Consider the following 26,575-nt stretch of genomic DNA (forward strand, 5'->3'; position numbering starts at 1 on the left):
AAACCGGTCTTTTGTATCGTGATGATCAATCGTCGGATTAATTTAATTGGGCTGGCTCTGTTTCAATACCGATTTATTCGGGGCGCAAATAGAATACACTTTGAGAGTCCCTCAACCCGTGTATGCAATTGGAACGGGACATTCCGGACATTTAGGATGGTACAAAATCATATCAAAATGGGATATCCGTATTTTCGTTGTTAAACGGCTGTTTTGTACGTTAATTATCAATCGTTGGATTAATTTAATTAGGCTGACTCTGTTTCAATACCGATTTATTCGGGGCGCGAATAGAATACACTTTGAGAGTCCCTGAACCCGTGTATGCAATTGGATCGGGACATTTCGGACATTTAGGATGGTAAAAAATCATTTCAAAATGGGATATCCGTATTTTCGTTGTAAAACGGCTGTTTTGTACGTTAATTATCAATCGTTGGATTAATTTAATTAGGCTGACTCTGTTTCATTACCGATTTATTCGGGGCGCGAATAGAAAACACTTTGAGAGTCCCTGAACCCGTGTATGCAATTGGAACGGGACATTTCGGTCATTTAGGATGGTACAAAATCATTTCAAAATGGAACATCCGTATTTTCTTTGCAAAAACCGGTCTTTTGTATCGTAATTATCAATCGTTGGATTAATTTAATTAGGCTGACTCTGTTTCAATACTGATTTATTCGGGGCGCGAATAGAATACAGTTTTAGAGTCCCTGAACCCGTGTATACAAGTGGAATGGGACATTTCGGACATTTAGGATGGTACAAAATCATTTCAAAATGGGATATCCGCATTTTCTTTGCAAAAACCGGTCTTTTGTATCGTAATGATCAATCGTTGGATTAATTTAATTGGGCTGGCTCTATTTCAATACTGATTTATTCGGGGCGGGAATAGAATACACTTTGAGAGTCCTTGAACCCGTGTATACAACTGGAATGGGACATTTCGGACATTTAGGATGGTACAAAATCATTTCAAAATGGGATATCCGTATTTTCTTTGCAAAAACCGGTCTTTTGTATCGTGATGATCAATCGTTGGATTAATTTAATTAGGCTGACTCTGTTTCAATACCGATTTATTCGGGGCGCGAATAGAATACACTTTGAGAGTCCCTAAACCCGTGTATACAAGTGGAACGGGACATTTCGGACATTTAGGATGGTACAAAATCATTTCAAAATGGAACATCCGTATTTTCTTTGCAAAAACCGGTCTTTTGTATCGTAATTAACAATCGTTGGATTAATTTAATTGGGCTGACTCTGTTTCAATACCGATTTATTCGGGGCGCGAATAGATTACATTTTGAGAGTCCCTAAACCCGTGTATACAAGTGGAACGGGACATTTCGGACATTTAGGATGGTACAAAATCATTTCAAAATGGAACATCCGTATTTTCTTTGCAAAAACCGGTCTTTTGTATCGTAATTATCAATCGTTGGATTAATTTAATTAGGCTGACTCTGTTTCAAAACTGATTTATTCGGGGCGCGAATAGAATGCAGTTTGAGAGTCCCTGAACCCGTGTATACAAGTGGAATGGGACATTTCGGACATTTAGGATGGTACAAAATCAATTCAAAATGGGATATCCGTAATTTCTTTGCAAAAACCGGTCTTTTGTATCGTAATTAACAATCGTTGGATTAATTTAATTAGGCTGGCTCTGTTTCAATACCGATTTATTCGGGGCGCGAATAGAATACACTTTGGATGTCCCCCAACCCGTGTATGCAATTGGAACGGAACATTTCGGACATTTAGGATGGTACAAAATCATATCAAAATGGGATATCCGTATTTTCGTCGTAAACGGCTGTTCTGTACGTTAATTATCAATCGTTGGATTAATTTAATTAGGCTGACTCTGTTTCAATACCGATTTATTCGGGGCGCGAATAGAATACACTTTGAGAGTCCCTGAACCCGTGTATGCAATTGGATCGGGACATTTTGGACATTTAGGATGGTACAAAATCATTTCAAAATGGGATATCCGCATTTTCTTTGCAAAAACCGGTCTTTTGTATCGTAATTAACAATCGTTGGATTAATTTAATTGGGCTGACTCTGTTTCAATACCGATTGATTCGGGGCGCGAATAGAATACACTTTGGATGTCCCTCAACCCGTGTATGCAATTGGAACGGGACATTTCGGACATTTAGGATGGTACAAAATCATAGCAAAATGGGATATCCGTATTTTCTATGTAAAACGGCTGTTTTGTACGTTAATTATCAATCGTTGGATTAATTTAATTACGCTGACTCTGTTTCAATACCGATTTAATCGGGGCGCGAATAGAATACACTTTGAGAGTCCCTGAACCCTTGTATACAAGTGGAATGGGACATTTCGGACATTTAGGATGGTACAAAATCATTTCAAAATGGGATATCCGTATTTTCTTTGCAAAAACCGGTCTTTTGTATCGTAATTAACAATCGTTGGATTAATTTAATTGGGCTGACTCTGTTTCAATACCGATTTATTCGGGGCGCGAATAGAATACACTTTGAGAGTCCCTGAACCCGTGTATGCAATTGGATCGGGACATTTCGGACATTTAGGATGGTACAAAATCATTTCAAAATGGGATATCCGTATTTTCGTTGTAAAACGGCTGTTTTGTACGTTAATTATCAATCGTTGGATTAATTTAATTGGGCTGACTCTGTTTCAATACCGATTTATTCGGGGCGCGAATAGAATACACTTTGAGAGTCCCTGAACCCGTGTATGCAATTGGATTGGGACATTTCGGACATTTAGGATGGTACAAAATCATTTCAAAATGGGATATCCGTATTTTCTTTGCAAAAACCGGTCTTTTGTATCGTAATTAACAATCGTTGGATTAATTTAATTAGGCTGACTCTGTTTCAATACCGATTGATTCGGGGCGCGAATAGAATACACTTTGAGAGTCCCTGAACCCGTGTATGCAATTGGATCGGGACATTTCGGACATTTAGGATGGTACAAAATCATTTCAAAATGGGATATCCGTATTTTCTTTGCAAAAACCGGTCTTTTGTATCGTAATTAACAATCGTTGGATTAATTTAATTAGGCTGACTCTGTTTCAATACTGATTTATTCGGGGCGCGAATAGAATACAGTTTGAGAGTCCCTGAACCCGTGTATACAAGTGGAATGGGACATTTCGGACATTTAGGATGGTACAAAATCATTTCAAAATGGGATATCCGCATTTTCTTTGCAAAAACCGGTCTTTTGTATCGTAATGATCAATCGTTGGATTAATTTAATTGGGCTGGCTCTATTTCAATACTGATTTATTCGGGGCGGGAATAGAATACACTTTGAGAGTCCCTGAACCCGTGTATACAACTGGAAATGGGACATTTCGGACATTTAGGATGGTACAAAATCATTTCAAAATGGGATATCCGTATTTTCTTTACCTGCGTACGTACGTGTCATAAAAGTATCGTAGAGGGCGCTAAACAACCCTGTAGTCTGGGAAAAGAAATTGCGGCAGGGCCGTTTGAACATTAATTTTTATGAAAAAGAAAGAAAGAAAAATGTGAAATGAGGCATCCCCGGGACATTTTGGCAAAAAACAAATAGGAATTCCTGTTTAAACAGGATTCTCATGCCTGAGACCCGGTCTTTCCCGCAACGCACCACTACTTGAGTGGCAGTCTGGCGGATATAGCGCCCTCTCATAGGCTATAAGGCAGAACCTTTATTCAGTAACGTTAAAATTCATAACATTAACATTCCCAATTCTGAAAATAAATTGCCACAGTTTTCATTACGATTTACTTTAGAGTCGAATAAACAACAGTTTCAGTTATTTAAGGTAACTTACTGTGATAAGAAGTTGAACTTTCTTTATAATTCGTTTTCTCCTAAGGTTTATTTGCAATGGCTGTCTAGGGCCACCGTAGTGGTAATCTTCACGGCGGCGCGCCGCCGTAAAAATAGTACCTATCCGAAAATCCGGCCAGCCGAAAATCCGGCCCAATTTTCGTGCCAAGATCAGCCTGGTGTTAAAATTCAGAAATTCATGTACGTGCGCCGGGCGGGGCTATCTAAATCAGATTTAATTTGTGACACGTGTGTTCATTGGCTAATATCGAAGTAGGATTTCATAACATTTAACTCACTTTTTTTCTTTACCTTTTTCATTAAATACTTCTGGATGATTAAACAAATGTAAATTAATTCAATGTTCTTAAATAGCATTACAAAGAGAAAAGTTTATGTTAAAATTTGGTCATAATTGAGATTTAGAAACTTTCAGATTGACCAATCAAAATACAATTAACTCGTTACATGAGTTGGTGTCAGTTGTATGGATTTACTGAGTATATACAGAGGGCGCACTTCAACATGTCTATCAAAAAAAATACGGCAAATTTAGGGGGCGGGGTCGGCAGGAGCAATTATTTTTTCTCCTAGGCCCTAGTAAATAAGGAAAATGAAACAAATTACAACTTTGCATGCCCTTAAAATGTGTCGTATTTGTTCTCAAATGGGTTTTGAAAGCAGTGCAGTTGTAATTATTAAAACTGTTCTCCGAGCTAAGTTGGAACTTTGTTCATTCATGGTTCATTCATGGACCGGGAAAAAATCATTCTTGTTGTGTTATCCAAGGCGCTCAGAAAGTTATTTTTCAGATGAGAATCGATGGATAGTTTTGCTAAGACTGAGGAAATTCCAAGTCAACTGCCAGGTTTAGATTTTGGAGGGGAATTGATCTCTAAATATGGGGTTAACGAAACACACTCCTTTTCAAAGCTTGATTAGCGGCCAATCGGCGACTGGTTTGCTAGTCTAATATTAATGATTGCATAATATATGCGGAAGTACCAAACACAGGAAACGAAAAATGGCCGCTCAACAAGATAGATTGTACGACTCCCTCGCCGAAGACGCGAGAAAACTCCGCGAACTCGGCAAATCCTGGGGATTGGACGACACGGACATAGATTCGTGTTTCCAGCAGGCCTTAGCGGCCGATAAAAGGCCACCAAAGCCCCGTAGAGGCCGAGCATGCCGGTGTTTTGGGCTGTCCATCTTCGGTGTTTTCGTGGTGTTGTTGGCGGTGTACGGGTTGGTGGCTTATCACAAACCCACGAAGATGTTCGCTATGCGGCACACGCAGGATTTCCTGTACCCGATGATGAGGGCGATTAGGATTGCGTCCCTGCCGTTGAGGGCGGTTATTGATTTATCTGGTAAGGCAGTTCTTGCTAATAATGTCAAATATATTATTGATGACAAGCTGAAAAAAAGAGTAAGGCGAAGTAAAAAGGCACTTTTGCAAGTTTTGGTGGGAATTTAATACATGTTATAATTCAGCCCTATCTTAAAGAGTACAGCGCCCTCTGTTGATATGGATTGCCGCCGGCAAACCTTTAGTAAACGTTAGTTTGCTGTCATTACCTCCGGCAAAATATCCACTATCAAGTAAAAATTAAAAAAAAAAAAAAATGTTTAGCGTCCCCGTCCGCTTCCTTTTTGGCGGCCGCTTGGATTTTCTTTTTTGGGTTTTTTTTTTTTGAAAAAAGCAAAAATGTCGACTGATCCATTATAGAATCAAATGCTTGCAAGTCGGAACTTCTAATTTTCATGCAGTCGACCCTGCGATCTCCAAACCAGCCTCGACATGGACAAGAATGCCCGCGCAGCAGTGTTTTTTAATTCTTGTACTTGTAAAAGTTAAAAAAACACTTAAAATATGTTTAATTCTCTTGTCCAGCATGTCTGTTTCATTTTTTGTTTCTTTGAACTGTGTAAAAACCAACGGTTGTTGGCTATCTTGAAAATAAAAAATTTGTAAAAAGCCCGCCCCCTCCTTTTAAAAAAAAAACCCAGACACTAAACATGTTTTTTTTTTATTGGCCTAACATTAGGTTTGTTAAATTATTTATAAAAAAAATTTACAACGTCCTCACGTTAGAGGAGGCGGATTAACTTAAGTTAAAGTTGTTTTTTTAAAAACATGTTAAAGCAAAATCCTGACGTTACATATTTCATCATAATATAGGTAGGCGTGGTGGGTGTGGACATTCAGGAAATTGTTACATCGGCTTATCTAGCTCCCAGACCTATGTTCTTGAAACTCAATGGTTCTTGAGTCTGGAGTGCTGAATGGTAACACATAGCAACCGGTGCAAACTGATGTGCAAATGAATATTTTCATCGGATGACGTCACTCAGACCCGATCAATAACAACATTAATTGGCAACATTGCAAATGTCTGTATGTTGAACAAAAGTGTGCTTAATAAATGCCATTATTAGTATCTATTATTATATTTTGGACTAAGAAACATTTACAAATTCTACAACAGTGTTCAAAAATACTTTTAAAAAGTTTAAGACTCTCCTGAAACTGTGTACACGACTAGAATTTAGAAGTGTAGGGTCAGGGTAGGACATTCTTTCCCGGTTTTTCTTGTGCTTTTAAAGCAATATCATGTCGGATCCCACTTAATTCTGACACCGCTTCTAATGAATTCGCACAATGGTTACAACATCCATATTCATTCTTGATATTTTCAGGCCTCCATGAGCAGGAATGTCTGGTTGCCAATCCTTTCTTCGGCAGTTATGATCAAGTGGACTGCTGGCCATGTGAGGAGATCCCTAAAGTCCATACTTTCCGGAATCTGCGCAATTTCACACGATACTACTATCACTCTGCGATACCATTTGTCGTCAAGGTAATTTTTACCGCACATTTTAGCAGCATATTTTGTATGAGTTTGAAGTGTCTGTTCAGTGAAATGAAAGGTAAAGTGTATTTCCTGTTGATTGCTTGCTCAGTAAAGCGAAAGTTTGCCTGTAACTTCATGAAGAGATCTATAGGCGAGTGTCTCACAGTGGCGTGATGACACACTGGAAAAAGAGTAAATTAGGTACAAACTTTGGCTTTGTGGTTTCATGTAAATACAGGCAAGCTACGCAAAGTTACTTGTTGACTCAATGAAAAAAAAGGCAAGTTTTGACTTAGGAGCTGAATAAAAGGTTAGGCAAGCTTTTCAGGATAAACATGTAGATGAATGGAAGCTATTAAATGGAAAGTTAGGCAAGCTACTTACAGGCTTTGCTAGCTTTGTGAAAAGATAAGCAAGCTTCTCACTGAGTGGCTGGCTGACTCATTGAACAGTAAGGAAATTTACTAAGTGTCTAGTTAAGCAAGTTAAGCAAGCCACTCAAGAAATCAGGCAGGCTTTTCCTGCTTAGCGTGTTATTAGTTACTAGTGCCACTCATAGCAGCTCGCTTGCCACTAGCTAAATTAAAAGTTAGGCAGGCAGTAATGAAAAGTTGGTAATCCTTATCTTTAGGATACCTCTATTTTTTACGAGTTCTGTTCAAAACTGACTTTTGCAGATGACTGTCCAGTACCAAAGTGACTTTTGCAGGCTAAAGCAGTCTTTTTTCTTCATATAAACTCATGTTAGTTGTAATTTTGAAAGCGCTTTCAACGAAAATGTGACTTTCCTACCTTTTTTTTTTTGCAGTCAGGTGCATGTTGTAGTTCTCAAAACATGAGTGAAAGCCCTACATAATGAAAGCTCAATGCTGATTGGCTGCTAAAAAAATTAATAAGATGTTTATTTTTGTATCAGTCAATCAGCATCAAGCTTTCATTGCCTCAAGCTTTCATGTTTGCCATCTTGGTTTTTGAGTCCGTTTTCTGGTTGTCACCGTCGTCTTTTACTCCTTAATTTCCCTCATAAATCAAAGCCCTGCCCTCTTTTCACAAAATTAAACCTGCTGATATTCAAGAAGGTGTCACTGCCAATTGTTCAGATGTGCCAAGAAATATCAGAATGTCAATTTTGAGTGTCATTTAGTCAACTGTTTTGGTGAGTTTTTCCCTTTCTATATAGGAACGGGGTCGTAAAAGTAAGGATTATCGAAAAGTTAGTGAAGATTAAGTAGATCTTTGCTAGCTAAATGGAAAGTTAAGCAAGCCACAATTGCTGCAATTCCGGCATTTAGTACAACTGTCCAGTTGTACTGAAATAATCAACTGTTTGACTGTCTTCCCTCCCCTCCCCCTTCCCCATGACTTGCCCCTCCCCGTCCCTACCCAGGATGCCAACATCAGCCAGGTGACATTCAACGATCTCAAGTCGCTCTACCTGGACAACGCCGACCAGCTCAGCTACAGCGCCCTCAATGTCAAGAGCAACAACGCCTACATCCGCAGCATCGATGACCTCTTGACCCCTACCAGGAACATGGGGGATCTCCTGGGCACCGATTTTCATTTAGAGTGGTGAGCACATAAGGCCGAATAAAATAATACTTTCTCATCTAGTCCGAGTAACTTGGACCCAACTTATCGCCTTTTTTAACATTTGGACATGGTCTGGCGATAGTAAGGTCCAAGCTAATACCGCGACCTGGACAACATCATCCTGTCACTGTCCCAAAAACCAACATTTTCCCAACAAAAAACATCAGATTTCACCTTCAAAACGGCCTCCAAATTACTAGACATGCCACCTGAGGTACAAGTAGACATCGATAATTAAGATGGTTGTACTGAAGTTTACTTACGATCCGGAAAAAAAGTGAAATTTTCCTTCCATTTTGGAGAGCTCCCCTCGCGATCTTGAACACGTTAAATTTCCGATCGTGTTTAATGTTTGAACGACGCGATTTCTTCTACATGCCCAGCGTAAATTCGATGGTCCCATATCATGAGTGCGATTCCGTTACCGAGCGCGCGCGATGCATCGATTATGATAATGAGTCACGTTTGTAAACACATACATGTGCATTTCGAACTGTAAAAGAGAATCGGGAACCAGGTTGAACTAGTATCCGCCATAAAAGCTGCGCTAGTTCCCGACTCCCTATTATCGTTTGAAATGCACATGTGTTTACAAACGTGATCCAGTCTACTCATTATCATAATCGATGCATCGCGCGCGCTCGGTAACGGAATCGCACTCGGGATACGGGGACCATCAAATGTACGCTGGGCATGTAGAAGAAATCGCGTCGTTCAAACATTAAACATGATCGGAAATTTAACGTGTTCAAGATCGCGAGGGGAGCTCTCCGAAATGAACGGAAAATTTCACTTTTTTCCGGATCGTAAGTAAACTTCAGTACAACCATCTTAATTATCGATGTCTACTTGTACCTCAGGTGGCATATCTAGTAATTTGGAGGCCATTTTGAAGGTGAAATCTGATGTTTTTTGTTGGAAAATGTTGGTTTTTGGGACTGTCAGTGACTGTGTTGTCTAGGTCTCGGAATGGGCTTGGACCCTACTATCGCCAGACCATGTCCAAATGTTAAAAAAGGCGATAAGTTGGGTCCAAGTTACTCGGACTATTTCTCATCCAGGCTTTTGGAAAAAATAAAGGAGGCAGCCCCCATTTTGTTTTATTCAAGATGGCAGATTTTCCAAGTTGGCGGGTGTGTTCTTCCATTTTCTTGATTCTTTTGCTGATACAAAATTTGGTCCAAACGAGCTGTCACCCTTTCTACATGGGTACAAATTTGTAGTAAACAAATAGAAAGACATGTATTGCCGAATTTGCAAAATATTGCAAATGTATGAAATGAAAAAAAAATCCCCCCAAAAAAGCAGTCAGGCAGGAAAAAGGAAGGGGGGGGGGGCTGGTTTATTTTTTTACTTGGTCTAAGTCATTCTATTGGTAGGTGAAGAGGAAATTACAAGACTCAAAATTGAAGTAAATCAAAAAAAGATGTTAAAATATAGACGTTATATTATGCATTAAGTCGGAGTTGGAGAGCAATGGTTTTGTATCGCTAGGATAGGCATGAATAAACCTTTTGTGCATTTATTGTTCACTCACTCACTTAGCCGCAGAGACAGCTTTGGTCAGTTGTGCTGATCTCCTGCTGATCAATTCAGTTGATCTATCCAGGGTCTTTCTGGGCGACCTCTGGGCCTTGTCCAGCCAAAAGCCAGGGGTTGACCTTTCCAGGAGTCAAAAGTGATGCCGAGTGCCTTCTTGGCTGGGGTGTTATCATCAAGGCCTACGGCGTGGCTGAAGAGGGCACGATGCCGGCGAAGGATTAGGGAGGCCATTGCAGGCAGTTGAGCACTGCGGGTGACATCTTTGTTGCTGATGAAGCAGCAAATGCCTAGGATGGATCTCTGACACCTTAGATGGAATGATTCGAGCCGACTTAAATCGCTTTGAGAAGGGTCCAGGTCTCTGATCCGTAGAGTAGGACAGGGATGACATACCGTCACCGTTTTGAGGAAGTGATGCATCCATCCAAAAACGAGATTTTCTGAAATCTGAGATTTTTGGTAGTCATTTTATGATGTCCTCTACATGATTAGCAAGTTTCGAGACACAACATTCCATCATTTGTTAATTACGCTAATTACACAAAGTGTTGAAAGTGCTACACACTAAGTTTTTCGTTTTGACGAAGTGACGGATATCTATGTGTCACTTAGTCTCATTGATTTTACACGTGTGCTACACATGTATATTTAGAGATATGAAGCCTCCACGATTTGCGTTTTGACGAAGTGACGCATCTGCGTTCTAAAATGTATACATTTTATAAACGATATATATCTTTAGTAATTAATATCTTCTAATTTAACATGATTTTATGAACAGAGAGAATTGTTTTTGGCTATTTCACTCCTGGGCTATTGTCTAAGTTATATATTTTTTAATTCTGGGGGAGAAATGTACACAAAAATGCAAATTGAAAAACCTACCAATTTCAAACACAATTTTCTCAAAACTTGGTTTTGCATCTGTGTGTACAGATGCGTCACTTCATCAAAACGGTGACGATACGTCCAGTAGATGCTCCATTTGGTGGTCAGCTTCAGCCTCTTCAGCCTCCAGACCCTGCATAGGCTAATTCATGGCAGATGATGCTAGACCGACCATTCATTGTTACTAGGTTTAAATATCAAACAACCCCATCTGAGATACTTGGGATTTCTACTTAGACTTCTTCTTCTTCCTTAAAATGACCCAACTAAACTCTAGTTTCAAGCCTGCTGTGAGTTCCTGAGACTTTGTATTTGGTATTCATTTATGCACATAATGATGAGCCTCTGTTTTGCATATGTAGGCGTGTCCAGAGAGCGGGCGGGGTCAGGCTGATCCGGAGCATGTCACCCAAGCCGTACTTTGTGCCCCAGAAGGCGGAGGTTGCATCCGAAATGTTCATGTTGATACACACCCCTAGCGCCGAGGCACACCCATTGGTGAGTAACATCTGTCTGTTAGTGGCTGACAGAGAATAATGTCTATGCTTTGTTGTCAATTGGGGAGAGGGTTAGAGTTTGTGACTCATGATCAGATGGTCAGGGGTTCGAATGCAGCTGCTGGTCATTTATTGTGTCCTTGGGCAAGCCACTTCACTCCAACTTGCCTCTCTCCACCCAGGAGTATTAATGGGTACCGGTATAAGTTGGGGGGAGTGTGGCCTAGTGGTTAGGGTTTGTGACTCATGATCAGAGGGTCAGGGGTTCAAATCCAACTGCTGGTCATTTATTGTGTCCTTGGGCAAGCAACTTCACCCCAACTTGCTTCTCTCCACCCAGGAGTATAAATGGGTACCAGTATTAGTTGGGGGGAGTGTGGCCTAGTGGTTAGGGTTCGTGACTCACGATCAGATGGTCAGGGGTTCAAATCCAGCTGCTGGGCATTTATTGCGTCCTTGGGCAAGCCACTTCACCCCAACTTGCCTCTCTCCACCAAGGAGTAAATGGGTACCGGTAATAGTTGGGGGGAGTGTGGCCTTGTGGTTAGGGTCTGTGACTCATGATCAGAGGGTCAGGGGTTCAAATCCAGCTGCTGGTCATTTATTGTGTCCTTGGGTAAGCCACTTCACCCCAACTTGCCTCTCTCCATCCAGGAGTATAAGTGGGTACCAGTATTAGTTGGGGGGAGTGTGGCCTAGTGGTTAGGGTTCGTGACTCACGATCAGATGGTCAGGGGTTCAAATCCAGCTGCTAGTCATTTATTATGTCTTTGGGCAAGCCACTTCACTCCAACTTGCCTCTCTCCACCCAGGAGTATAAATGGGTACCGGTATTAGTTGGGGGGAGTGTGGCCTTGTGGTTAGGGTTTGTGACTTACGATCAGAGAGTACCAGAGCATGGGGCACGGTTGCATCACTGGTAACCAATATCTGCGTGCATCATGAAGCACAACGGGGAGCCAGGACTTTTGACCATCGTTTGACTAGAGGCGTTCATGCGTTGCTATCGGTGTGCTGGCGTAAGTTACGTCACAAATCAACTACAAGTCGACTAATTTTCCTCAGTCACCCGAAACTGGCTCCATTAAATTGTACAGGGTGTTTAAAAAAAAAACGAAACCCAAATGTAGGGACCATTGTTTTAGTGAAGTTCTGCATGTAGCACTTTCAAAATCTAGGATATGAAAGCCCAATTTTTATAATCTTTTAATACAAGAATCATTCGAAACACTCATGTACTTTTCAAGTTACAGAGTTTTAAACACAACCGCCGTTTTAAGGTTCTGTCCACGGATCGCAAAAAGTTCAGTGTACTTTCAGCAAAACGAAAACAAATCACACAGGAATGTATGTGAATTGTTTCGTTTTGCTGAAAGAGCGCACTGTCCACACCTTTTTTGCGATCCGTGAACAGAACTTTAAAACGGTGGTTGTGTTTAAAACACCGTAACTTGAAAAGTACATGAGTGATTTGAATGATTCTTGTACTAAAAGAAAGCTGATGAATTGGGCTTTCATATCCTAGATTTTGAAAGTGCTACATGCAGAACTTCACTAAAACAATGGTCCCGACATTTGGGTTTCGTTTTTTTTTTACTCACCCTGTAAACAACTGTCATACTCACAGACTGAAAACTATACCACATAACTACATACAGAACAAAAGGACTTACAATTTATGTTACATCCTTGTCTCTTACAGCCTTGGCCTGAGCAACCTAACGCCTGGATAACCCAGGCCTATGGGTCGCAGGAGGTAACCTTGGATCCTATATCAGCCTGTAAGGAGAACTGCACTGAACTCCGCATAGTCCTTGAACAGTCCGACGTGTGTAAGTTGAACAGTCTGGAGTATTAAACTACAAGTTGTTATATAAATTGTTTGTCAATTTTGAACGAGTCAGTTTTAATACTTGGATTCGCCTTCACTGTATAGACCATACAGAGCACACTAGGAATTCTATCATGAAGGCCCCCTTCAATGGCGAAAGCATTGTGCTAGCTATTGTTCAGATTATCCATCATGGGGCAGTTGCTTTGTACAGTAACATGCACAATGGTTTCTCCATTGAAGGGGGCCTTGTCATCACGTGCTTAGATTCATCTATACATGTATACTTGTATACAGTACTGCGTTTTAGCTTTTGATGGAGAAACACAGCCTCGGCTCCATGGGCGCGTGCACGTTCCTTACACTAACCCCTGGCCGTGATGATGACGTAAATGATACTGATTGGCTATTCACAGCGTACTGCGCACGCATTTCGAAGATTGCACGCCGGGCGCGCCCATAATGCGCTCGCGTGCTTTGCACGTAAACGTCACGTACGAAAAAAATTGTTATTCAAAAGTCGCGATGCCTGTACGATATGGATTATGGCAGCCTCGTTTTTCGCTTAAAAAACCTGTATCTTCGGTTGTACAGGGACGAAAGGGGTGCGTACATTTGATACAAATCTTTGCTAAATAACGCAACGTCCAAACGTTATGTTTGAAGGGATTGATTCTTCAAAATCACAACTTTTAACATTTTAAGATGGCGTCGGCACGTAAAATGGATAACCTGCAGCCTAATTATAATGTGCCATATTTTGACACATTTAAATTACACAATTCCAGGGGTTGAGATCGCGCAAGGCATGATGGGAAACAACATGGCGCAGCAAGATCGTACCCACGGGGAACGAGGTTGGGAGAAACATTTCCAAAGTTTGATCTTGTGGGACTCATACCCATGCAGTACTTCATGCTACACCAGCTGACTCCGTAAAGGCTTTTACGAAAACTTGGTGTTGTCTTCAGCTTTGACTTCAGGCAATTAAAGGTGCCTCATTGAACAGCCTTTGGCTCAGTGTAATTGCATGTTCTGCGTTAGGAACATAAAATCCTTTAAAAAAAAAATTAGAGTATTTGGTTCGCTTTGAATGACTCTGAAGCCAGAGGTGAATCCGAAGCTGGAGTCGAGGCCCGGGTTTCAAAAACAACTCCAACTCTTGTATTTAAACAAAACATCTACACGCCCCAAGAGAGGAACATATCCCCTGTGCTTCTAGATATACAAAAACAACTTTCTTCTTGTGTTGTATTTGTTTTGATTTGTTTGCTTTTTGTTTCCCCAGTGTTCTATGCTCCACGATACTGGCAGATGAACGCTTTCTCTTACGGCGACGACGTCAGCATAGCTTTTATGGGATCTTTCTTCTGAAGCCATCCGACATGTGTCTAATTGTACTTCTAGTTTAAACATGAACATAACACCAATATTGAGTGGTTTTCAATTTGATTATGATTGGTGAATGGTATACTGCGTATTAATGTAATACATTTAGTACAGTTTACGTCTGTGAGGCAGTGGATTTCATTATAAACTAAGACAGGTTTTCAAGCAAAAACAAAACATGTTTGAACCCAGTTTTGATCTTGTAAGTTTTGTTTTTTCTTTATAATTTGAAGAGGAATGTGTTGTCAAATATTTGGGGGAAAAAAGGTCAGTTTTGCACTGCGTGGTGTTCAAGGAATATTTTCTCAAAAAAAAATCCTCATTGTATCATAACTGGGGCGCTGTGGTCCAATGGTTACGGTGTTCGACTCGTGTGCCGTGGTGCATGGGTTCAAATCCTGACCGTGGGAACATGGTGCTTGTGCTCTTGAGCAAGGCACTTTACCATTATTGCTTCGTCCTTAGGATGGGACGTAAAGCCGTAGGTCCCGTGTGTTGTGTAATGCACGTTAAAGAACCCAGTAACACTTGTCGCTAAGAGGAGGGGTTTGCCCCGGTGTTTCTGGCAGTGGCAGCAATTATGCGCCGCAGCACCTAGCAAAAAGGTACTACATAATGGGTCTCATATGTTCATATACTTCATTTACCTGTCTTTGGTTGCATTCTCTCCCCAGCATTCTCCTCTGGCAAAAAGCGCTATATAAATGCAGTTATTATTATTATTATTAACTGAATTTGTGAACTTCTGTCTTTCAATTATTATGATAAGTGCTTGGGTATTGTCTTAGTACTTGAACCCAAAACCTCCTGCTTGCTAGGCATGGGCTACATGCTTCAGGCCTGCCAACAATAACAAGCGTCATGATTTGTTTACCAGAAACTTATGCACCACCATTCCATAAACAGTCTTGCTCAGAAGTTTCAGTTTCGTACTTTCTTTTGAAACGCTTTTATCTTTAGATAATGTCAACGATGCATTGAGCATTATCAACTCGAGGTCATTGTGGCAAGAAAGAAAAACATGTACGTTTGTTTTGCCATTTTTGCAACATCTGCATGCGTGCTGTACCTGGCAAAGCATGTTTCAAAGACAGTGCATTGAGTCAATATACAACATTTGCAAACATCAAAAAGCACAACTACCAACTTATTATGATAATGTTTACTGACTGTAAGTGAATAATAGTCTCAAGCATCCTGTGAAATCATGGCACCTGGTGTGGTGTCACTTTAAGAAAAGTGAATTTTTTTATTAATTTCCAACAGTGGTTAGTCGACTGTTATTGGGGGAAAAAACCTCTTTTTTTTAAATACTGCCCCAATTTACTCAATTTAGTTAGTCCACATTTTGTTTGTTATTACTGACTTGTAGTAATCGTGAGACACAAATGGCAAGTGTGAAGCTTAGGCCAAAAAAAAAAAAGTTCCGGTTTCTGGTCTGCGCGCGCGTCGCCGTAGCCCTGCGCATCGGCAAAATTTTTTAAAAAAATTTCAATGTAAGATGAGGTCTCAAAATCGCCAAACTCACTGGTTTGACTTGGAATCCTGCTGCTGCATAATTTTAACGTGTTTTTAGATGGGGTTACAATCGAGTATAAGCTTTATGTGGCCTCTCTGGGCTCCCATACATTTTGCACTAAATTTAGTCGGGCACCATTTGCAGTCATCAGCCGACATTTGACCCAAAAAAAGTTTTAATAAAAAAACGCGTCGCCGCACCACTTTTGGAGCAAGGTCCATACCAGAAACCGGAGACTTCTTTTTTGGGGGGCCTTATTGTTGACATTACTTTTTGTCAGTTATTTCAATAGCATCTGTAATAAAAGCTGTGAAACGCTGTGAACGTATTTGGCTGCTGGCTGTATTTCCTTTACTGTGTTGTAACCCAATGGCAAATACTTGTACAAAACACAAACCAGACAAGCCTCAATGCTTTATATGGAGCATATATCTCCCACTAAAAAAGGTTAAAACATTCATATATACCTGAGACAGTTTACACATTCCTATTGGTCGAGAGCCTACAACACTGTTCCGCCAATTTCCATAAAAGAAGGTTTTTTGCACTGCGCGTCAGGCACATACCATAGATATGGCCAGAGGGGTGTTTTTACAAAACCTGAAGCAAAATTTGTGAAGTTTGGACTTGTTTTCACTTGTTTACCGAAAGGTATTTATGAATGGGAATGCCGAACACTCAAATAATTGATCACCAAATATCAAAATAGTATTTTTTTCAATTCAGATGTTCAGAAAATGTGAGCCGTATTGAGGAGACGTTTAAAAATAATCTACAATGTTATTTTACTCGTATAAAGTTGAGTGGTTCGTTTTGTTTTTTTGGTCAAGTTCCACACTTTTGTCGAAAGACACTTTGCACGCTTCATTTGAAAGCTTCCAGGGGGAATATAAATTTTCTGTTTAAAATCTGTCAAATATTAGCCATTAGACTAGTCTATGGAATATCCCCTTGAACAGCAAGGGTCTATGGCATGCGAGCAGATTCGGCGATAATTATGCAAAACAAGACTGCGTCATGACCTCGCGATTCTGACCGATCAGTGGGCGCCTTCTATTAGCAACCCGTTTTACATGCAGTACAAAAAAAACATGGTGGCCAAATTGACCAATCAACAGTTTGGTCCATGTTTCTGATCGAAATAACATCACAATTTCTATTGGCTGGTGCGCGAGGTCGCATAAAAGTTGCATTGCTCACATTTTATCAGACATTGGTTAAGGAGAGGCTCCATTGGAAAACAGGTTGTCCTCAGACTAGAGCTGTTGGGTTAACGATTAAAAAAACACATCAATCACCGATCATTTTTTCAGTTCCCATTTGAAGATTACAATATCTTTATTGACGTCCACCATAGGATAAATATAGCCAATCAGCATTCATGGTTAAATCAATATGCAAATTATAGCTCTATATATGTCTTTTAAAAAAAAAAAATACACAAGGATATCAAACCACATGATCAGTCACCCGGGGGTAAAAAAAGAACTTTTTGGCTCAAAATCACCGGCCTGTGTGATCTTACAAGTCACATACTTAACCTAATTCCCTTTATATTACTATAAATTTTAAATTTTTTTCTGCAAAATTTTACTGCAAATATGGACAGAGAACATATGATCCTAGCACAAATACTATTATACGACAATACATTTAATTGTTTTTGGTCAGTGGGAGAAATATTGGATGCGTGAATATATATACAAAGTGTTAGAAGAAAAGAATCGCAACTTTTGCACGAGTTAGGATCATACTTCTTAAACCAGTTCGTGCCAGAAGCTGTGTATACACGCAAACGTTTTGCGGTATTCGGAACGGATGACAATTAAACTTGCAGGGAGCGAGGCTGGAAATATCTGTCAGTGACCCGCTCGCAGCAAGCGAGGCTGGAAATATGAGTGTGCTGCCCGAGGGTGACGGCTTCAGTTCAACCCGACTGACATGAGGTCGAGTGAAAAGTAATCCCGTGCCTAGTTCCATTCTTGTCAAAATAATCCCGGCGCAAACTGGTTAAGGAGAGTACTTCACATTTCATTACCCAAAAGCCATCATATACAGTGCGTCCTATTTATGTACGAATCTGAACAATTCTGCCAAGTTAAATATTGAAAATTTCGAAAGGAATTTCTTTTTGGGGATGATTTTTTTTTATGAATACTTTTCAGATTTTGACAATATTTAAAACGGGTGACAAAAATTCAATTTTGCTCTAATAAGCTCCCAGAAAGAATCAAGTATAGGCCTACATGTGTAACACTAATGCAATCACGTACGGCAGATCTTATTTACAATGAAATTTACTTTTTTCGTTTTCTTGTCAGAGTCGAAGTTAAAATGTCAAGTACTAACTAGTAACCCTTCTATTGTTTGATCCTTCACAGTCAAAAAATTCTTCCACTTCCCTTGTCATGGAGCTGTATACCGACTAGTAATATAAAAAGAGGTAACTGGTACGTACAGCTGGCTTAACAATCACCTCCAGTCAAAGCTATATCAAATTAACAAGTGAATTCTTAACCCTAATTTTCCCAGCTTCTCTTTGCGAAATCGAGGATTTTGCAGGATTGAGGCTACATGGCAAAAAAGTGTGGCTGATTTAGGAGGATGCACTGTGTCAAGGTCTTGGGCAAGACCTTGTGTTGTTTATGCTCATCCGTGCATAAATTTAGGCCTAGACTACACTTGAAATCCTCCGCACTGCTCCAGGATGTCACTGGCTCTGCCTCAACATATTGACAGTGATTGCTGGAGGATTTTGCAGGATTGAGGCAGTGGTCAACCCCCCCCCCCCCCCCCCCCCCAAGGACCACATTCAAGAAATAACGGAGGATTGAGGCTGTATGCAATTTTTACATGGAGGTAGTTGGAGGATTTTGCAGGATTGAGGTTGCATCCTAGCAAAAATGCCCAGGGAGTTAGGGTTAATAATCAATACCAGTCACTTACCAGAGAAAGAGGGGGCAATCCCAACACTGAGTTGTGATACAAAATTGCTGTCAAAGCAGAAAGGTAGAAGCTTACTCGAGGTAACTTTTAGTTAAAAAAAAAAGAAGCTGTTTGCTCAGTTGAAAAAAGTAAACATCTTGTTTTTATCTCCAGATTAATTTGATTAAATCTGCCTGTTCTTTTTAGAAGGATCTAAGCTCTTGTGTAATTCTGTTCTAGAATCAGAAAAATGTCATAAAAATATGAGTATTTCATAGTTACATGATAAGACTCATACTTGAGCAGGCAAATGTGAAATTTTGCACAGATTTACTAAAACTATGATAGCAAAATTCTCGCAACAGCACTTTGAGACATAATTCGATTAACACGCACAGAACTTTTTGGTACAAAATCTGGCTTTAACAGGTTTTTTTAAAACTAAACATACGTACGTAGATTGATAACTCAAACTGTTGCCGATTTTAGTCCAAAACACTTTTAAATCTCTAAATTCACCACTTCTGTTCCTTTTTTTTTAGAAAAAAAATGCAAAGAAAATGACAAACCCAAGGAAATTACACATTTTTAGAGTTGACCTAAAATTGCACAAATACAAAAAAATGTATGTACTTTAAAGGTAGAGTATTCCATTTGCAGCTATCCAAAAAGCAACTGACCTAATTATTGTTTAAAGGCTTACTTGGTTCCAAGATAGTAAATGGTGCTAAACTCCCTGTGAAATTATTCCTTCTGGCATGCTGTTATTTTGAAGAAAACAATAAAAGAAGGCAATTTCCAAATTTCCAAGTATTTGGAAATCTCAGTTAATAGTTGATTTGTAATTTGGTGAATCTGTGAACGGGTGTGCGCAAGCGTTGTCACGACACACAGCGCGCAGTTGCTATTATTTGTCGGTTCAGTGCGTGACAGCTTATAGCTGAAATTAGCTGAATGAGATCGTGTTCCGGATGCTGATTTCGGGCGCAATTCAAAATGTGACTCGGCAACTTTTGAATTGAAATCGGGATCCTATAATATTGTTTTCTTGGAATATACAGCATTCACTGAGCTAAAACTTCATCAGATCAGTTGTAATAAGCACCCTTCTTTAGATTTTGAGCCCTTTTGTTGCTTCAAAAAAAAAGAAGATCTACATGTACTCTAGCTTTAAGGCTTTGGGCCCTACAATGATATAGTCTCCAGAATGCATAGACTGCCACTTTTCGCCTCATTTTGTACAAGTGCATAATATAAACTCAGAAAAAAAAATTACCAGTACAAAAAACAAAAGAGTGTTACTTCAGAAGTTCTTTGATTTCGTTCTTCTCTGCCAACTCGATGTAGCTCTCGCCGTTAAACTTTCCGTCTTTCTTAGCACCCTGGGAAAGACACAATGTGAAGAAGAAAATGCTGTCATCGTTACAGCTTACAAAATAGTTTATCCACTGTAAATAGTGCCCTCTTATATGACAGCACTTTTGAGTTGACCTAACCAAAAAAACAATGACCTCATTTGACCTTTGACATCAGGCGTCTCAAGTCATCTTAAGTCCCCCAGCCCAAAGATTATTGTCGCCAAGTTTGGTTGAGAGTGAAGTCTGACTTTTCATATGACGGCACTTTTCAGTTGACCTAACCACATCAACAATGACCTCATTTGACCCCTAGATGACCTTTGACCTCAAATGTCTCAAGTAATCTTAAGTCCCCAGCCCAAAGATTATTGTCACCAACTATGGTTGAGAGTGAAGTCTGACTTTTCATATGACGGCACTTTTCAGTTGACCTAACCACATCAACAATGACCTCATTTGACCCCTAGATGACCTTTGACCTCAAATGTCTCAAGTCATCTTAAGTCCCCCAACCCAAAGATTATTGTCACCAAGTTTGGTTGAGATTGAAGTCTGATTTTTCATACGACATCACTAAACAGTTCACCCTAACCAAAATGCAACACACGGACACACAGAAGGAATACACTATCGCAATATCCCTATCCGCTCCATTCACAAGCACCCCCTCACCGGCAAAGAAAGTACAGTTGGGGGTGACCAACCGACACCATCTTGCCTGACTGCAATTTTGCCGCGAAGCCTAGATGACCTTTGACGTAGCACAAATCCCCTGGTGTACGTGCGTCACACACAAGGAACGGTGCGCGTCAACCAGCTAAATGTCCCGCCCATGGGATGTCGTTGCTAGGTAAAAGGGCGCCCTCTTTCGTTGGCGCACGGAGCCCTTTGGCTTAAAAGCCACTTTTATTGGTTTTAAAGCCACTTTCTTGGCTTTAAAGCCAGGGGGACAGACAGTTGGGGGAGGGGCTGGTCGCCATCTGATTATTGGAGCAGTGTCCAAAGCAGATGGACACAACTGGACAACAGTGGAATCCGGCGACCAGAATTTGAAGCCATTACTGTGGTGGTGTCACGCCCACGCGCATGCTGTTTGTGTTCTCAAAGAAGAGGCGCGTGCGCATTTTGGTATGCCTATTGGTTGGAGGAGCGCGTTGAGTGCGACTCGTGCGAGCCAGCTGCCACTGCAGAAATTGGCTGCTGCCGGATTTGTCTATAGGGGAGTCAGGTTGGCGTAGCGGTACTTCCCTTGCCTTCCACCGCTGTGACCCGGGTTTGATTCCTGCCTGATGGGCCAATATGTGGATTGGGTTTTCAGTCCCTGCCCGATTCCGTGGGTTTTCCTCAGAATGTTCTTTAATTGTTTTCCTCCCACATCTAAAAATGAATTGTGTGCACAGTACACAGCAAAAGCCAAAAGAACACTACAACATGCAAGGCATGTTGGATCAGTATTTATCACAACTGTTACTAAATATCAGATACAATGAACCTGAAAATCGAAAGAGAAATACGCACCTTCTGAAGTAGATAGTCAACACACTGCGTATGCCCCTCGAAAATTGCAGCCAGTAAGACACTTATATTGTTTTTGTCAACTGCCTGTGGGAACAAAATTTGGAAAAATAAGAACAGAAGTTAAGGCCCCAAAAAAAAATAAGTCGGTCTCTGGTCAGCGCGCGCGTCGATTTTAATCATGAGCGTCGATCTTTTTTTTTCTTCTTTTTTTCCAAAATGTTCCGCGGTAGCTCCAACAGCGCCCTCTATTACCGCACCTCCTCAATTTTTTTTTACCAAAGAGCACCAAGAAATGGGAAATTGCACCAAGGCAAATGATCGAAAGCACCAAGGCAAATTATGGAGGACACCAATGTACATGAGGACACAAAAAAAGCAAAATAGTACCCCACCTTGTCTGTACAATCCTGTACAAAAAAGCAAAAAAAAAGAACAAAAAAGCCGCGCGGCCGCGTCAATTCCGGAACTTTGGTCTGACCAGAGACTGAATATTATTTTTTTTTTGGCCTAACATACAATTACCTTATTTTCAAATCAAATTAATTTCAAAAGTACCCATAAAATATTTGTAGATTTGGCAAGAAAAGTACACCATGTTGGTGTACCAGCACTCAGCATGTTCAGAGTTACAATTACAGTGGAACGCCGCTATAACGAACATCGCGGGATCCACAGAAATTGCTCCTAATAGCGATCATTCGGTTTAGCCATTTTAAGCTGCTGGTGCTCCAGAATTCACTTTGCAATAGATAGTGCCCTTCAGAACTTCACCCTGCACGCCCTGGTATTTCTAGTTACGGAAAGATGACTTTGATCACGTGCCAACTATTGAATAATGTAATTACACAGTTTTTTAGCATACTACCTACAGCAATGGGTGGATTTCCCCTTCTATTCCTTGGGGAAATAATAGCCATTTGTCGCTCCTCTGTTGACATTTTTCAACGACAATGTTTGGTACATTTTGTACATAAAAATCAGGAACCAAGGACGATGTTCGGTATAGCCAAATGTTCAGTAAAGAGGTGTTCGGTATAGCGACGTTCAACTGTATAAATGTAGGAGTATTATTTATTTAGCTTGAGTAATAACAAACATATTTGTTTGTTAAGCATGCCAGCCTGCTTCTCTTTCAGAGGCATTTAATAAATATTATAGGCCAACTCTGTATTCTTCACAGTGTAAGAGATTAAATAAAATACTGCATGTTCATAAAATGAGGGAAATGTATGAAACACAGGAAGCCACTTTAAGTTGGAAAAAGGGAACAAATATTGGTAATAAAAGCTTGTGGAAACTTAGGCAACTGCCATGGTGGCCAATCTGTTTACAAGAAAGGAAGGGTTCATTTTAAAAAAAAATAACGGACTTTTTCCAATCATTGGGTTTTTTTTCAGTGTTGGGGGGGGGGGGATTGCAGTATTAAAAATTGTTAGAAATATATAGCTTGGAAATGATCAATAGATGTATGCTATTGGTCGATCATGCTGCATTCGATCGATCACCTACATGTATCTTTCTAATTTATTGCTCTGTACAACCGTTCTGAAAAGGGAGGCAGAGATTTCTGACAGGTTCAACCAATCGCACAAATGCACTTCTGGGTGATTGATTGAAGCTGAACTTCAAAGTCACTTACATTGACATCTGCACCATTTTCGGTTAATTTCCTGATGACCTCCGTCTGTCCGTAGTCGGCCGCGATGTGCAGCGGCCTCCTGCCTTGTGAAAGAACCTGATTCACATCCTCGCCCTGTCATGAACCAAAGACGGACAGTAGTTGGTTAGCCTTGGGAAAGTTCTGGTCAATGTTTTGTAGGGTCCAAGTTACTCATACTCGGACCATTTCTTGACTAGACCCGTGAATGTGGCTATATATAACCACGCTCCAGGGTTGCGTAGTAACACTCGACGCACAAGATTGTACTGGTACATGTACCTGGATGGCTCCTACCATTTCACACGTGCATGACTCGGAGTACCAGCGTACCGTGCGTGACCTCAGAAAATCCAAAGTTTTGCTCGTACGTTTGTGTCGAGGTCGTTTTTTTCCCCTCAAATTTCTTGGCAATGCAAGATCCTATGCAGTATGCTCCCGTAAATTACAGAAAGCTTTGTATGCAAGTACTTATGTTATAATACTGGCAAAATGATGTGCCGCGTGACTATTTCGAGTGCTTTTAGGTTGAACCGTGGCGTTGTAATTGACGCCACGTTTACAGGTGTACTTCTTGACTACATCTGTAGGCCTACATTCTGGTGATCGTGTAGTGTAGGGCCCGGTTCCTATAGGGAACAAAATCCACTTTCAAATTATTGGACCTACCAAACTAGTTGGCGACATTCTCAATGAACAGGTATGTCATAGATTAGAGGGTAGGGTTTTGATTTTTTAGGGAAATTTGGGGGTAAAATGACAATGACAGTGCGGAGACAACACGCAACCCGAAAATAAAGATGGTGATCACCGCGCGATGTACTGTGAGCACGCACAGCGCGCTGAATCACACGGGCAAGGCACAAACCGCGCAGGAAAATCATGATTTCTACCCCAAGAATCTGTTCAAAATTGCAAAACAGGTGTCAATAGAATTGATAAAATCTGCTTTTGATTGTAAAGAAGATTTTTGAGCCCAAAAAAAAACATTTTTGACTCTTATTTGATCAAAACAAAACAGGGGCCCTACACTTCACGATCGCCTACATTCTTTCCGTTGTATTTTTACACTATTTTTTGAACACATGTTCACAACTCAATCCCTGAGGCAGAACACTTTAACGTAAGAATGAAGAATGTGAAGAATGAGAATGAATACTGCGACATCCCATAGTGCTAATGCTATTTCCCATTTAAATTGCCACCAATTTATTGTTCACATCCCACCATAACGTCGCAGAGCTGGATTCTATCTAGTCAAAAGAGCAATTTTGGCAGCTTCTGGACATCGTTTTTTTTTCGTGGCACGCATATGATACATGCAGGGACTTGTAACTTGTCTAGCCTAAACAAAGCACTTCCCAGACTAGTTCCCAGTCCTCCGTTATTACAAAACTTCCCATAGTGGGCAGAAAAAAGCAATAATAACAGGTTTAATTTGATTCAAATTATCGTAGTTATACGAGTACAGAAGCATAGCACATTTTCTTTCCTCTTTATATGAATTGTTTCCCTTTTAACCGCTATACAATTCATTTAACATAATTATGTCGTGCAATGTTTGTTAAGATTGGGCAAAATTCATAAATTGTGCACGTGATATTCCCACCCAATCTTAAGAATGAGCGCTCATTCTTAAGAACGCGTGCTCGTTCTTAAGAATGGGCGCTCATTCTTAAGAATGTGCGCCCATTCTCGAGAATGTGCATGCCCATTCTCGAGAATGTGCATGCCCATTCTCGAGAATGCGTGATTTTCAAGAATGGGCACAACACCAACATTTATTAGGGCCTAGGGCCTACATGTAAATGCAATGACCAAAAATGACTGTCTGTAATTTCTTTCCAATTCAAAACACTCACATCTTCTTCGATTAATTTCGTCAGTTGTTCCATGTCGCCATTCTGACAGGCCCACTGTAACCTACTCATGTTTGACTGTGCGTGTCTGTCACGGAAGAAACTTCTCAAAAATTGCAATTCAGGTCTTCAATCATGAAGTTTTCGAATGAAGAACTCGCTCTTGCGTGTCGAATTTCTCCTCTCAATTGCGCATTGGAAAATACGGAAGTAGCGCATGAAAATAAGTGCACGGCTCCAAGTCACGTACCCTGTCCTTAAATGGCATGTTGTCGCGTAATTACTGGAGCCAGTCTAATTTCCCTCATCTGGTGTTCATTTACTACGTTCATAAATCACTTCCCGCGTACGGGATACCAGTGACCACATTATTTGTTTTTCTACGGTCCTTCAGGGTGAATTTGTTTTCCACGGGGACTTTTTGGGGGTGTGGTTTCCGAAGGGAGGGGTTAATGGACAATACATGTAATTGGGGAGCGGAGGGGTCTAGATGTTTTTAATGTGGTGGGTATCCAATCCTTTTTCCTAGGGGATTAAAGGGGCGGCGTCTCAAAACTTCTTTTCAAACAGGAGTGTACCATTAGTCTGAGTATATCACCCATTATCCACGGAGCCCAGACTCCTAACGTCTGATATATCAACGCATGCAGATTTATGCCATCTCATGCCTCAGCCAATCGGAGTCGACTTTACTAAAATCGTGACGTCATTTCATTCCCAAATCAGGACTAAATGTTTGATTGGTCAATTCGAATGCAGTGTTTTGTAATGCAACAACAGCCGGGCACGTTATCGTGTAAAATGATCCTATGAACATGATATACAGAGCGCATATGGCAGGGCTTTTTAATCCATTGTCTATGACGCGCAACAGGTGAATGACCGAAGACCCGATATAGAAAGCGCCCGCTGATTGGTCAAAATCTAGGAGGTCAAGAGGCGGGTCTTGCCTAATTAATCAGCAAATCTGCTCACATATCATAGACCCATGGCAAATGCCATGGGTCTATTACATAGACTATGTACCATCAGCTTTGGCTTAAAATATTCTTTGAAATGGCATGCAACATTCGAAGCCGTCTGCATTTTTTAAGCACTGAAGAGCTTTTATATGTCACTTGGTGGTTGGTCGGTCCATCCGACTGTCTTGCTGTCGGTCCCCGAATATTGACCAAATTATGGTGTTCCATATGTGGCATCGGAGTCGCATTTTTAACCTCTGGCAGGGATCATTTTGAGCATTTTCATGCAAGACTCCTTGCAACACGGCCAGAGCTTATTGTGCACT

The 26,575-nt window shown here is 40.6% G+C and overlaps 2 protein-coding genes across 2 annotated transcripts; one reads left to right on the top strand and one right to left on the bottom strand.

Moving 5' to 3' along the window:
• The first annotated feature begins 4,805 nt into the window (after nt 1–4,805).
• On the top strand, nt 4,806–14,593 carry LOC119725271. Its single transcript, XM_038196630.1, has 6 exons — nt 4,806–5,226; nt 6,557–6,717; nt 8,099–8,283; nt 11,097–11,232; nt 12,934–13,063; nt 14,351–14,593. Exons 1-6 carry the CDS (start codon nt 4,878–4,880, stop codon nt 14,434–14,436), a joined length of 1,047 nt encoding a protein of 348 aa, XP_038052558.1. The 5' UTR covers nt 4,806–4,877; the 3' UTR covers nt 14,437–14,593.
• Nucleotides 14,594–19,062: 4,469 nt separating this feature from the next.
• LOC119725277 (myotrophin-like) lies at nt 19,063–25,551 on the bottom strand. The gene is made up of 4 exons (XM_038196643.1): nt 25,291–25,551; nt 23,411–23,524; nt 21,772–21,855; nt 19,063–20,277 (listed from the first exon to the last, which is right to left on the bottom strand). The coding sequence occupies exons 1-4, from the start codon at nt 25,357–25,359 to the stop codon at nt 20,194–20,196; spliced, it is 351 nt and encodes a 116-aa protein (XP_038052571.1). The 5' UTR covers nt 25,360–25,551; the 3' UTR covers nt 19,063–20,193.
• Nucleotides 25,552–26,575: the final 1,024 nt, after the last annotated feature.

The sequence above is a fragment of the Patiria miniata genome, unplaced genomic scaffold (genome assembly GCF_015706575.1).
Source record: "Patiria miniata isolate m_02_andy unplaced genomic scaffold, ASM1570657v1 HiC_scaffold_1, whole genome shotgun sequence".
NCBI classification, from domain to species: domain Eukaryota; kingdom Metazoa; phylum Echinodermata; class Asteroidea; order Valvatida; family Asterinidae; genus Patiria; species Patiria miniata.